The sequence below is a fragment of the Oncorhynchus nerka genome, linkage group LG1 (genome assembly GCF_034236695.1).
Source record: "Oncorhynchus nerka isolate Pitt River linkage group LG1, Oner_Uvic_2.0, whole genome shotgun sequence".
NCBI lineage: Eukaryota > Metazoa > Chordata > Actinopteri > Salmoniformes > Salmonidae > Oncorhynchus > Oncorhynchus nerka.
In genome coordinates, this window is record NC_088396.1 from 21,468,210 (window position 1) to 21,483,079 (window position 14,870).

Here is a 14,870-nt window from a genome sequence, read left to right on the forward strand (position 1 = left end):
TTATATGCATAGTCGAGTATCTTTTCATGACAAAATATTGCGCTTAAAACGGGCACGTTTTTTTATCCAATAATGACATAGCGCCCCCATAGGTTGAAGAGGTTAAGAGGGTAGAGCAGAGCTTTATTCTGGACAGACTTTTCCCGATCTTAGTTACTGTTGTATCAATATCTTTTGACCAAGACAGTTTATAATCCAGGGTTACTCCAGGCAGTTTCATCACCTCAACTTGCTCAATTTCCACATTATTTATTACAAGATTTAGTTGAGGTTTAGGATTTAGTGAATGATGTGTCCCAAATACAATGCTTTTAGTTTTAGAAATATTTCAGACTAACTTATTCCTTGCCACCCACTCAAACTAACTGCTGCTCTTTTTTAAGTGTTGCAGTCATTTCAGTCGCTGTAGTAACTGACGTGTATAGTGTTGAGTCATCCGAATACATAGACACACTGGCTTTACTCACAGCCAGTGGCATGTCGTTAGTAAAGGCCAGGGCCCAGACAGCTGCCCTTATGTTGGAGAGGCTTCCATTAAAGAACATCCTCTGTGTTCTGTTAGACAGGTAACTCTTTATCCACTATATACCAGGGGGTGTAAACCCATAACACATACGTTTTTCCAGCAGAAGACTATGATCGACAATGTCAAAAGCCGCACTGAAGTCTAAAACACTTCCCACAATCTTTTTATCATAAATTTATCTCAACCAATCATCAGTAATTTGTGTAAATGCTGTGCTTGTTGAATTTCCTTCCCTATAAATGTGTTGAAAGTCTATTTGTCTATTTGTTTACTGTAAAATAGCACCGTATCTGGTCAAACACAGATTTTTACAACATTTTCCCAAGGGTTGGTAACAGTCTGATTGGTCGGCTATTTGAGCCAGTAAAGGGGGCTTTACTATTCTTAGGTAGCGGAATTACCGTTGCTTCCCTCCAGGCCTGGGGGCACACAATTTCTAGTCGGCTTAAATTGAAAATATGGCAAATAGGAGTGGCAATATCGTCTGCTATTATCAACACTAATTTTCCATCCAAGTTGCCAGATCCCGGGGGCTTCTCATTGCTGATAGACAACAATATTTTTTTACCTCTTCCATACTCACTTTACGGAATTCAAAATGACAATGCTTGTATTTCAAAATTTGGTCAGATATGCTTGGATGTGTAGTGTCAGCGTTTGTTGCTGGCATGTCATGCCTAAGTTTGATAACCTTGCCAATTAAAACATCATTCAAGTAGTTGGCAATAGCAGTCGGTTTTGTGATGAATGAGCCATCTGATTCAATGAATGATGGAGCTGAGTTTGCCTTTTTTCCCAAAATTTCATTTAAGGTGCCGATGGATGCATCATCGTCATCATCATCATCACCACAATGCCTACATTATAAAAGGGGGCCTCAGACAGGCACATTCTTACATTCTATGAGTGAGTAGAATGTAATAATGGCGCCGGAGGGGATGGCTGCCGTTTTACGGGCTCCGAACCAATTGTGCTATTTTGTTTGTTTTTTCACGTCGTTTGTAACTCATTTTGTCCATAATGTTGCTGCTACCGTCTCTTATGACCGAAACGAGCTTCTGGACATCAGAACAGCGATTACTTACCTCGAACTGGACAAAGATTTTTCTTTAATGAGTCTGACGCGAAGGATATACAGCTTTCCAAGAAAATGCACAAATCCCCGTCATCCACGTGAAGAAAAGACGTGGAAAAAGGGGGAGGAGGGAGGGCCTTGTGAGAATTCGTAGGCGAGTGAGTAAACCTCCACCACCATCCGTACTATTGACCAACGTGCAATTATTGTCAAATAAACTGGACAATCTATGATTAAGACTATCCTACCAAGGGGACATTAAAAACTGTAATATCTTATGTTTCACCGAGACGTGGCTGAACGCCGACATGGACAATATAGACCCCACACATTGACTCAGTACCAGTAGCTCTTTTTATATAGGTTTGTTATTGTTATGTAATTTTCTTATGTTACTTTAAAAAATATATTTTACTTTAGTTTTCTTAACTCTATTTCTTGAACTGCATTGTTGGTTAAGGGCTTGTAAGTAAGCATTTCACGGTAAGGTCTTACACCTTGGGGGTGGTGGAGGATCGGCTAAGGTTTCAAAACCTAAGAAGTGGTTATATATGATTATAAAATGATTGAATAAAAGTAAACAAATAAAGATAAAATATATCCATACGATATGATGCAGGAAACCGCAGAGAATGTGAGTCTCTATAAAAGATGAATCATTAGTCTGTGTGTAATACTGCGTAATACTACTACATAAAACTACATAATATGGTGTCATACTGCAGGAAAGTACGTAATACTAATAAATACTTCACAAAACTGCATATAGCACTGCATATAAATACAGAGCACTCTGTCATATTGTGTAACACTACACTACCTAGGCAGCACTACATTGGCTTCAGACCAGCAGATCAGTCGTAGTACATATGAAACGACAGCTTCTCTCTCTAAATAGTAATGATGTGTGACACTGCGCTTCTAGTTTTATTGGTGTTAGTTTAAGTTGATTTGTGTTTATTTGTCCTTATCAATGATAATTTCTCTTGACTGCATAACTCGGTTTTAAAAGGACTGACGTAACTCACATGGCACAAGACAGAGTTCTTTGTTCTCTGTTTAGAAGCTTTCAGAGTTTTAGTGCAGCAAATCCTCCAGCACTGTCGGGTTTTGTTGGGTTACCAGTGGTCCAAAGGTTGCTTAATTAACTTTCTTGGCATGTAAACAGTGTACAGGTGTTCTCCTGTCTTTTTGTATGCTTTGTAATTACCCTGCACCTGAAATGAGGTAAATATACCCTGAAAAAAACAACCAGGATGTATCTCATCCACTCTTTGATGGGGAGGGCTCCCACGTCTCTTCTGCCTGGCCTGCGCTGATTACTCACAATGCACTTTGATGTAGAGCAGGCAATAATGTCATTTTTCGGCAGTGCCGGATCTCCTGCTGTGCGAATTTGATTGAATTCCGGCAAAATGGAATCCAAAAAAAGCTGTATTTCCGCAACAGTTGGGTGAAGGAGGTTTAGTGTCAATATCTAAGGCCATAAAATGTCATTATAGAGACTTATCTATGCCCCTGCAGCTGAGATCCCTCCGTATTGCAATGATCTGGCTGTAGCAAACAGAGATTATCACTGCAGTGTCTGGCTGTGTGTGCTTGTTGTGTGTGTGTGTGTGTGTGTGTGTGTGTGTGTGTGTGTGTGTGTGTGTGTGTGTGTGTGTGTGTGTGTGTGTGTGTGTGTGTGACATGTAGAATGGACAGGGAATAAATTGTACAGCTGTAAAGAGCAGAGAGTGAGGGAGTGGAGAGTATGGAGTGATGAAGTGAGACATTTTCTAATTGGTGGGGAAAAAAAGACAGTCAGAGACCGACAGTTCATGAGTTATAAATAGATAAACTTAGCGAAAAAAGAAAACGTCCCCTTTTCAGGACCCTGTCTTTCAAAGATAATTTGTAGAAATCCAAATAACTTCACAGACCTTCATTGTAAAGGGTTTAAACACTGTTTCCCATGCTTGTTCAATTAATCATAAACAATTAATGAACATGCACCTGTGGAGGGAGAGAAAAGAGAGGGGGAGAGAAAGAGGGGGAGAGAAGGAGAGAAAAAAGAGGGGGAGAGAGAAGAGAGGGGAGAGAAAAGAGAGGGGGAGAGAAAAGAGAGGGGGAGAGAAGAGAGGGGGAGAGAAAAGAGAGGGGGAGAGAAGAGAGAAGGGGAGACAAAAGAGAGGTGGAGAGAAGAGAGAGGGAGAGAAAAGAGAGGGGGAGAGAAAAGAGAGGGGGAAAGAGAGGGGGAGAGAAAAGAGAGAGAGAGAGAGAGAGGGAGAGAGAGAGAAGAGAGGGAGGGAGAAAAAAAGAGAGGGCGAGAGAAAAGAGAGGGGGAGGAAAGAGAGGGGGAGAGAAAAGAGAGGGGGAAAGAGAGGGGGAGAGAAAAGAGAGAGAGAGAAGAGAGGGAGAGAGAGAGAAGAGAGGGAGGGAGAAAAAAGAGAGGGCGAGAGAAAAGAGAGGGGGAGGAAAGAGAGGGGGAGAGAAAAGAGAGGAGGAGACAAAAGAGAGGGGGAGACAAAAGAGAGGGGAAGACAAAAGAGAGGGGGAGAGATGAGAGGGAGAGAACAGAGGATAGTGCGTGTGGCCCAGTCAAGCTTCCTGCCATCCAGGACCTCTACACCAGGCGGTGTCCGAGGAAGGCCCTAAAAATTGTCAAAGATTCCAGCCACCCTAGTCATAGACTGTTCTCTCTGTTACCGCACGGCAAGCGGTACCGCCAAATCTAGGTCCAAGAAGCTTCGAAATAGCTTCTATCCCCAAGCCATAAGACTCCTGAACATCTAATCAAATGGCTACCCAGACTATTTGCATTACCTCCCCTTACACCACTGCTACTCTCTGTTGTCATCTATGTATAGTTACTTTAATAACTCTACCTACACGTACATATTACCTGAACTAACCGTTGCCCCTGCACATTGACTCTGTACGGGTACCTCCCTGTGTATAGTCTCGCTATTGTTATTTTACTGCTGCTCTTTAAATACTTGTTACTTTTATTTCTTATACTTACTCATCTTTTTTTAAAACTGCATTGTTGGTTTTAGGGGCTCGTAAGTAAACACTGTTTCACTGTTGTATTCGGCGCATGTGACTAATAACGTTTGATTTGATTTGAATTTGACTATAGATCATGTGCCGTGGCATGCTAAGAGTTTGAGCCGCTACTTTAACCAGTTCCCCCTGTGAGAACCCGTCAAACACAGACAGTTCCCCCTGTGAAAACCCGTCAAACACAGACAGTTCCCCCTGTGAGAACCCGTCAAACACAGACAGTTCCCCCTGTGAGAACCCGTCAAACACAAGACAGTTCCCCCTGTGAGAACCCGTCAAACACAGACAGTTCCCCCTGTGAGAACCCGTCAAACACAGACAGTTCCCCCTGTGAGAACCCGTCAAACACAGACAGTTCCCCCTGTGAGAACCCGTCAAACACAGACAGTTCCCCCTGTGAAAACCCGTCAAACACAGACAGTTCCCCCTGTGAGAACCCGTCAAACACAGACAGTTCCCCCTGTGAGAACCCGTCAAACACAGACAGTTCCCCCTGTGAAAACCCGTCAAACACAGACAGTTCCCCCTGTGAGAACCCGTCAAACACAGACAGTTCCCCCTGTGAGAACGCGTCAAACACAGACAGACATGTTACAGTAGTGAGAGTCGACAAGTCGAAAAAGCAACCAGACCCAAAGATATGTTCACTGTGTTTAGAGAACTTCCAATCAGTCACCGTGGAAGTGATAATAATGAGAAAGATGGATATAACAGAGAATATTCCTTATATAATGGTATTCTGGCAGAATGAGATATTCCCTGCCTGTTTGAGTTAGATAACGTGTATGTGTAGTAGATATGCAAATCAATTTCATTGCAGCACAGATCATTTGCTGCTACACTGCCTTGAACAATTTTTTCAATCTCACTTATATACTTCTCTCTCCAGTTTTGTGTTAAGGAATATCAGACACATGTTTTTTGAACATTAGCGCAGAAGGAAGTCAAGGCCACAGAAACATGAAAAAATGTATCTGAGGCAGCAGGTATACACACTGGCCTGTGGAGAGCAGAGCAAGAAGAAAGTACATGTGTATAATTATGTAAACAAATGCCTCCTAGAGAACTACATTCAACATGAGGAATTCAATGTATTTGCCCTACAGGAATGCCATTCTACTTTAATTAGAATGTACTCTTCCACATAGTACCTCTCCCACTCCAATACAGTGCATTGAAATGGCTATTTTCTATGCTATGCTCCCAAACATAATTTCTCTCATTCAGACTTGTTTACTTCACTTGCCATTTGTCACCTCCTACCAATGATCTTTTATTCAATGGCTGACTGGATAATAGTGCTCACGTGTTCACGTGTTTTGTACCTCCAAGTTGTCAAGGCTGGAGGGAAGGGAGCAAGGGCAAAAATGAAGAGAGCAAGGGCAGGAATGAAGGAAGCAAAAGCAGGAAGCAAGGAATCAAGTGTAGGAAATAAGAGAGTAAGGGAAGGAGTAAAGGAAGCAAGGGTAGGAATTAAGGTGAGAAAGGGCAACAATGAATGGAGCAAGGGAAAGAATGAAGGTAGCAAGGGCAGGAATGAAGGGAGCAAGAGAAGGACTGAAAGGAGCAAGGGAAACTGAAAGGAGTAAGGGAAGGACTGAAAGGAGCAAGGGAAACTGAAAGGAGTACGGGCAGGAATGAAGGGAGTAAGAGAAGGACTGAAAGGAGTAAGGGAAGGTATGAAGGGAGCAAGGGAACCTGAAAGGAGTAAGGGAAGGTATGAAGGGAGCAAGGGAACCTGAAAGGAGCAAGGGAAGGACTGAAAGGAGCAAGGGAAGGACTGAAAGGAGTAAGGGAAGGTATGAAGGGAGCAAGAGAAGGACTGAAAGGAGTAAGGGAAACTGAAAGGAGTAAGGGAAGGTATGAAGGGAGCAAGAGAAGGACTGAAAGGAGCAAGGGAAACTGAAAGGAGTAAGGGAAGGTATGAAGGGAGCAAGAGAAGGACTGAAAGGAGTAAGGGAAACTGAAAGGAGTAAGGGAAGGTATGAAGGGAGCAAGAGAAGGACTGAAAGGAGCAAGGGAAGGTATGAAGGGAGCAAGGGAAGGACTGAAAGGAGCAAGGGAAGGACTGAAAGGACTAAGGGAAGGTATGAAGGGAGCAAGAGAAGGACTGAAAGGAGCAAGGGAAGGACTGAAAGGAGCAAGGGAAGGACTGAAAGGAGCAAGGGAAGGACTGAAAGGAGTAAGGGAAACTGAAAGGAGTAAGGGAAGGTATGAAGGGAGCAAGGGAAGGACTGAAAGGAGTAAGGGAAACTGAAAGGAGTAAGGGAAGGTATGAAGGGAGCAAGGGAAGGACTGAAAGGAGCAATGGAAAGACTGAAAGGAGCAAGGGAAGGACTGAAAGGATTAAGGGAAACTGAAAGGAGTAAGGGAAGGTATGAAGGGAGCAAGGGAAGGACTGAAAGGAGCAAGGGAAGGACTGAAAGGAGTAAGGGAAGGACTGAAAGGAGTAAGGGAAACTGAAAGGAGTAAGGGAAACTGAAAGGAGTAAGGGAAGGTATGAAGGGAGCAAGAGAAGGACTGAAAGGAGCAAGGAAGGTATGAAGGGAGCAAGGGAAGGACTGAAAGGAGCAAGGGAAGGACTGAAAGGACTAAGGGAAGGTATGAAGGGAGCAAGAGAAGGACTGAAAGGAGCAAGGGAAGGACTGAAAGGAGCAAGGGAAGGACTGAAAGGAGCAAGGGAAGGACTGAAAGGAGTAAGGGAAACTGAAAGGAGTAAGGGAAGGTATGAAGGGAGCAAGGGAAGGACTGAAAGGAGTAAGGGAAACTGAAAGGAGTAAGGGAAGGTATGAAGGGAGCAAGGGAAGGACTGAAAGGAGCAATGGAAGGACTGAAAGGAGCAAGGGAAGGACTGAAAGGAGTAAGGGAAACTGAAAGGAGTAAGGGAAGGTATGAAGGGAGCAAGGGAAGGACTGAAAGGAGCAAGGGAAGGACTGAAAGGAGTAAGGGAAGGACTGAAAGGAGTAAGGGAAACTGAAAGGAGTAAGGGAAGGTATGAAGGGAGCAAGGGAAGGACTGAAAGGAGCAAGGGAAGGACTGAAAGGAGTAAGGGAAGGACTGAAAGGAGTAAGGGAAACTGAAAGGAGTAAGGGAAGGTATGAAGGGAGCAAGGGAAGGACTGAAAGGAGCAAGGGAAGGACTGAAAGGAGCAAGGGAAGGTATGAAGGGAGCAAGGGCAGGAGAGAACTGGGAATTTTCTGTTCGGAACCCAACCCAGCCCTTTGCCAGCAGAGAAAGAGATGGCAGTCTGATTGTTACCTAATCAATATTCATAAAGCACTGCTGTCACGTTCGTTGGAATAAATGTCAGACCAAGGTGCAGCGGATGTTGAGTTCCACATTATTTATTAGAAAGTGAAACAAAGCAAAGACAAAAACAAATAAACAATAAACTAACAACGAACCGTGACTACAGAGATACTACGTGCACTAACTCAAAACAATATCCCATAAAACACAGGTGGGAAAAACAGCTACTTAAATATGATCCCCAATTAGAGACAACGATTACCAGCTGCCTCTAATTGGGAATCATAAACAATCACCAACATAGAAAAACAAACATAGAAATAATAAACTAGACTAACCCCCCAGTCACGCCCTGACCTACTCTACCATAGAAAATAAGGACTCTCTATGGTCAGGACGTGACAACTGCACACAGGAGGCTCCTCATAATCTACTGAAAGTGTTAAATTTAACACTGGTACAGTGCCTATACGGGTCCATACTTTTCAGTGTTAAATTAATACACTGCTTAGTGTAAATCCTTTAGTGCTGAGCGATTAGTGCTTATTGAGGTCTGTTCGGTTTCGGTTCGATTATTTTTTTTAAATCACGGTTTTTCAATTTTGGTTTCGATCATTTTTTGATACATTAAATGCTTTTTTAAAATAGAAATTCCAAAGCCCAAAATAATGAGAATTCAATTGCCAAAACATTCCAAATATTCCATAGTCTCTGTCTGGTCCACATTGGTTACACATCAGTAGAAAAATAGGAAATTACTATGATATAATACAATATTTCAGTTGTCTATATTACTTACTTTTTTTTGATGACGTATTATTTTTCATTCCTAATTCCTTTTTTAAGTCATCATCTCATCTTTGCTCGGGCAGAAGCAGTCTGCCAGCCAGACCTAACGTAATCTATGTGTTCCCTATACTGTACTGTCTGTAGCCAACCTATTTAGCTAGCCTGCCTAAGTAGCCTATGCTGCACAGCTGTCTGACAAAATAATTTTAGCAGTTCTTCAAAGTAGATAAGGTATACTTTCATGAACTGTCTCTGTCCCTTGTTGTTGTGTTGTGTAGCTTCCTCTCTCATGCGGTCTTTGCGGTATGTCTGTATCTAACCTAACATAGCTGATGTAAAACTGTATCTGTCCAGAGATCTGTATATAATAATATATGACATTGATTTTGTCTAACAAACCTGAGTCAATGGAAACCTGCCTTCTGACTGTCCATTAAAGCTGATATAGCGGATATAAATCTGTGTAAATCTGTTAAAAAACTTTGTACTTTTTTAAATGTACATTCCCTTCAATATATTACAGGGAAGGTCCGTAAAAAGAAGGGAGAAAGAAAAGTTATAACAGATATATGTGACCGACTGGCTCAACTCGGTCTTTTGTAGCAAAATTTAAAATTGTGTTTTTTACATTGGATAAAAGTAGAGACTCAGAGCTACAAAATGGTATACCATACACTGCATTTTTGAGGAAGAATGGGAAAGTAATTATGCTTTGAAAGTTGATTAACTTGTAAACTCACTTTTGAGAAAATGGCCTTTGAATGTGTTGGTACCTACTGGAGAGCTCTCCTTTGTCTTGACCCACTCAGCATGGTTCACACCCTCTTAAGCCAGCCCCACCCATCTCTTTAAGGATTCACATGTGAGGTCATGTGTTAAACAGTGAGTGTAGTAAAGATTAAGACTAAAAGTGGTAAAAGTTGTAGCCTAGAATAAGGAAAAAATCCAGGTAAACAGAATGTGTCCAGATATTTCTTTGTAATAAATATTAGAATATTAAATATTAGATGTGTGTAAGGAGAGAGTCATTTGAATAGAGGCACTGCAGATAGTGCTGATGACTGGTCCGTCCGAACCACACATGAACAAGGGAATCTATATTCGGAGAGCCTGTTTCTGTCCTACCTTTGACTTTGGTGCAAGGCATGTGATGTCCATAACCTCTTCGTCGCAAAACTCCCTGATCTTCTCAAAATAATATGTTTATACAGATATCAGTTCCATAAAATAATGGATATTGTACCAATACATTTTTGCCAGAACTTTTCCCTTTTGTTTTATTTTTACAGTGCAGGTGTGTGTGTGCACGCACATGTGTTTATGCGTGTTTTAGTTGCTGCCAGAAACCGACTAGGTCTCAGTCACACGTCAGAATTAGACATTCATCCATGTTTCTCAAATGTCAAGTCTCGAAGTGGTTCCAAACGTCAAAGGGTTTATGGTTAAGTTTATGTATTAATTCCACATTTTTTTACTACCAATTTGCATGTTCGAATACAGCGAAAGAAAGTTGTTTTTGAGATTTCTGTTTTAAGCCTATCCCAAACCTTAACCATTCAGAGTTAATAACTCAATGTAAACACTTTGATATTTGAGGAACATCTAATTCTGACATGAGACTGGGTTTCTAGCAGCAGCTTGCTTATACACACAACTTTCTATCACTGGACTTGAACATGCAACCTTCAGCACCAGAGACAAATGCCCATGCCTATCTGCCAACCCCAACACCCTAACAAAACCCAAACCTATTTGAAGGTAACAGTGCTCACTGTTGCCCCTAATGGCTGGTTTCCAAGTCACCTCCCGACATCCTCAGACATGGATTGACATCGAATACTGACTTGTAATCATACATAGATGACCTGGTTGCCAGAAACAGCATGAGCCGTCAGTCACAATGTCTGGGCCAATCAGATCTCAGAAATCACCCTTACACTGGCCTAGACACACAACATCCTTTCAACCATCCTTGACCACTAACACCCCCTCCTCCTCTTTAGAGTTACTCTACAACAACTCTGAAGTCTTAAGTGCTTGTCAGAGCTCTAACTATAGTCCACAAGGAACGTTTGTGTTGTTGTGATCGCTGGGAGAATAGGCCTAGTAACCTCTGCTCTGCTGAATAACAATAATACAAACATATATATTCAAATGTTTGTTAATATGTATATATAAATCCAATCAATTAGACATATTCTTCTTCTTCTTCTTCTTCTTATCCTTAGTGTAAAGCCTTTGCCTTCTATGTTCGTATTACACATGGTATACAGTATACAGTGCGTTATGCCATTGTATGCTATGGCTTTGCGTTCACTACACAGTACTGCTCTGCGTTAGTGCGTTTCAAACCACTACACCCACGTCTCACCGTCAGAAACAACTTGTATCTTAGTGGGGTACCGTTACTATTACACACATTACGCATATTGACATCGATGCAGAGCCAAACTCTCCCGAAATAAAACTCGAAATGCTCCGTTGAAACATTGTGACAAGTTGGGGACAAATTTAGGAAACAACATTTTGGTTAGCTATTAATTTATGTTACAATAACTTATTTGAAGGCATTTAGAATAATTTTCTTAAAACTTAATTCGAGGATGAGCAGCTGCTACCCAGTGATTTAGTTGCCGGAGATATTCAAATTCTTACAGCGCGGTCAGTCAAATAAACTATGAATAGGGTAGGCTACACCATCCATGAAAGTTGTTTTACGACTATGAAATTACACTTGAACGATTTAACGAAGATACAAGTTTAAAGTTCCATTCATTGGCTAAATCTACAATATACAGCAGCCCTACCTTATCACTCACAGCGCATGCAATGAGCCTTTATAGGCGAGAAGGCTAGAGAGGCATCCGACCGACTCACCGAAGCAGGAGTTGATGAAACCGTACCACAAGCAGCCGTGGCGGCCCAGGAGCCACTTTCCCTTGATACTGGAGGTAAAACTCAGCGTGGTCCCGAACATGCACACCAGCATGTCGCTCACGCTGATGTTGAGGAGGAGCATGTTGACCGGGGTACGCAGCTTCTTGAACTTGCAGAAGAGGAGCAGTACCACGAAGTTGTTGAGGAAGCCGAAGGTCATGATCAAGCCCAGAAACACGGAGAGCACGATGAAGCCAGTCCTGGAGAGGGTCTCTTTCGGAGTGTCGCTCCATTCCCGGTCCAATAAGCTGAACGGGTCGTCGCTCACGTTGTGGCTATAGTTGAGGTCAGCCAGATCATAAATCATCCTGGTTGCTGTTCACGAAGGCTAGTTTCATATTACTCTGGCTGGGGGAAATTTGGCTAAATTTGCGGCAGGCAGTGCGCACGGAGCTCACGCCATCATTACCTGGCCATGTCCCTCCCTATCTTGCCACCAGCGTCAGCGCTCCACAGGAATGTCCAGGCCTCCATTAAGGCCTACAAGTACAGCTGGTTACTTAATCTACGCCGTTAATCACTGTGCAATATTACTCTTATTTTCCATTTGTTGAATATTCTTTTACGGTAAAAAAAAAAAAAAAATGGTGTAGTTTTGAGCAGCTTTTAGCATCAGTTGCGTTAAAATGAGTAAACCTATTTTATATAACGTTGTTACAAGTGCAAGCTCACAAAATACGTGATGATATTCTGTCCCACACGTCTAGTGAAGGTTGGAGGATATGATATCTCAACTGCGTGGCAATGTCGCAAGGCAATCCCAGCGTGCGCAGCGAGGCTGGTCCAGGGTGTCCATCGCGGTTACGCGCAGTCTTTGGAGTTCATTCACAAGTCTCGAATGGTGCGTGTCTTGCACACTTTACCCACTTGCTAGGACATTTAAAAAATACATTATTATTGATTATTGCTCATCATATTTTTGCTGACCCACATACACTAAGAGTGCAACCGTGTATCTATTATCTATTTTGCCTAGAGTATTATGTTTTGTTCAAGAGAGTATATAATGGAATTGTTTTGCTTCAATGGTCAGGCGACTCTAAAATGTGCCTGCCTTTGTGATCTAATTCCAAGCTTCAGTTATTGTGTAGGGTGCTCCTTTGCTACTGTTGAATTTAATGATCAGTCACTGCGCGCGAGCCTGGGAGTCCTCTGTTCCTTGGGCTAGCACGGTGCAGCTTATTATAGCCAGATCTCTCTCTCTCTCTGTGTGTGTGTGTGTGTGTGTGTGTGTGTGTGTGTGTGTGTGTGTGTGTGTGTGTGTGTGTGTGTGTGTGTGTGTGTGTGTGAGAGAGAGAGCAAGAGTGTGTGTGTGTGTGTGTGTGTGTGTGTGAGAGAGAGAGAGAGAGAGAGAGAGAGAGAGAGAGAGAGAGAGAGAGCAGGAGAGAGAGCAGGAGAGAGAGAGAGTGAGAGAGAGAGAGAGCGAGAGAGAGAGAGAGAGGCTTTATAGAGAGTGGTTAGTTCAAGAAACAAACCCAGTTTGCGCACTCTCATTTGCTATATTTGTAAGTCTGAGCGTGGCTTTTACATTTTGAATTCTGTGTTCAGATACACTTCCGGACATGCAACGAATTTATTTATTTTAATAAAAACCCTCCATTCCATTATTCCTTTCTTTTTCATTGTTTTACATTCTACAGTACGTTTTCATAAAATTATTGACATTCTGAAGGAAAGTGGAATGTTCCTCATTAACATAATGAAGGGGTACACGCAATGCCGTCGGGGGTAGCCAAATAAAAATGTGATTGACATTAAAAATATATATATATTTTTAAACATTGTTTTTTTTCACATTTTCATACAGGCCATTTATATTTTCCTACTGGGTATTACATCTAGTGTCAAATACAGGTATCCTAGTCAAATAAATAACTAATCATATTAAGAGAGTTTGAGAGTGGATTCTCGGCCCTCATTAGCATGAAAACTAAATACAGGCACAGACTGTGTGTGGAAAATTATTTAAGACTGAGACTCTCCAATACAACCCAACATTGCAGAGTTTTGTGCATCCTTTCAAGCACACCCTTCTCATTAACCTGTGGTGAGTTGTTCAACATTTTTGACGAAAAAACATGGTTTTATATGTAAGATGTTTAAATAAAGAGCCAAATGATTTATTATTATTGTGCCCTGGTCCTATAAGAGCTCTTTGTCACTTCCTACGAGCCGGGTTGTGACAAAAACTCTTATGTTTAGTACATATGTTTAATATTTATTTAAATGTTTACTTATGTTTAATAAGTATCGTATAGTGTGTGTGTGTGGCAGGCTTACAATGATGGCAGAAAACAACATTTGAGAGTGCGCTGACCCTGGTGCTAGAGGGGGTACGCAGCTGGAGGTTGAATGTTTGAAGGGGTACGGGACTATAAAAAGATTGGGAACCGCTGTTCTAGGGAAAGGGGGATATCTAGTCTGTTGTACAACTGAATGCATTCAACTGAAATGTGTCTTCCTCATTTAACCCAACCCCTCTGAATCAGAGAGGTGCGGGGGGCTGCCTTAATCAGAATGACAGCTTTCTACCATGTCAGCTTGGGGATTCGATCCAGCAACCTTTCGGTTACTGGCCCAACACTCCTACCCGCCAGACTACCTGCCGCCCTCAAACTGGTTTGACACTGGCTTGATATCCTCATGGTTCTATTCAAAGTCATGTTCTCAGAAGGTTAATAAAACCTCACAGGAAAACTTTCAGGGAACCATAGTAAAACATTCTTAGAACCTGCCTGCAATCAAAAACATTTATGTTCCCAGAACAGGCAACATTTTCACTTCCATTCTCAGAATGTTTAAAAAACGTTAAGTTTTACTGGTCAGGAAACGTATGGCTTCGTTCCCAAAACCAATGGAAAAACAAAAACTAACGTTCCCACAACTTCCAAAGAACCAAATGTGTTAGCTACGTATGTTAGCTGGGTATGTTCTGAGGACACATTTTGGCTTGGAAGCCTTCAGGCCATCTTGCTGGTTTCACAGTTCTCAGTGTGTGAGCTCTCAGATGTGAGAAGACAGGGAGCTGGTCTTGCCAGAGGCTTTGGTGCCAGTGTTGATGCTGCTATGCTGTGAATTCCATTCCCAGCTGTAAGCTTTAGAGCGAGAGAGGGGTGGCTTTGAGAACAAGGAGGAATGACGCTCACTACATCATTGTGCTCCAGTATGTAGAGGCAAGTAGAGGTCAAGAGGGATTTCAAATAAGAAATAAATGTGCACACTGCTCTTGCTCGTATCGTTTAAAAAAAA

General features: G+C 42.2%; 1 protein-coding gene across 1 annotated transcript in view; it reads right to left on the reverse strand.

Moving 5' to 3' along the window:
• LOC115117382 (rhodopsin-like) overlaps window positions 1–12,454 on the reverse strand; it is a 40,758-nt gene extending 28,304 nt beyond the window's left edge. Inside the window, exon 1 of the mRNA XM_029645887.2 lies at window positions 11,562–12,454. Within this exon, the coding sequence (XP_029501747.1) occupies window positions 11,562–11,928 (367 nt within the window). The 5' untranslated portion in view covers window positions 11,929–12,454. The remainder of the gene's footprint in view (window positions 1–11,561) is intronic.
• Between the last annotated feature and the right edge of the window lie 2,416 nt (window positions 12,455–14,870).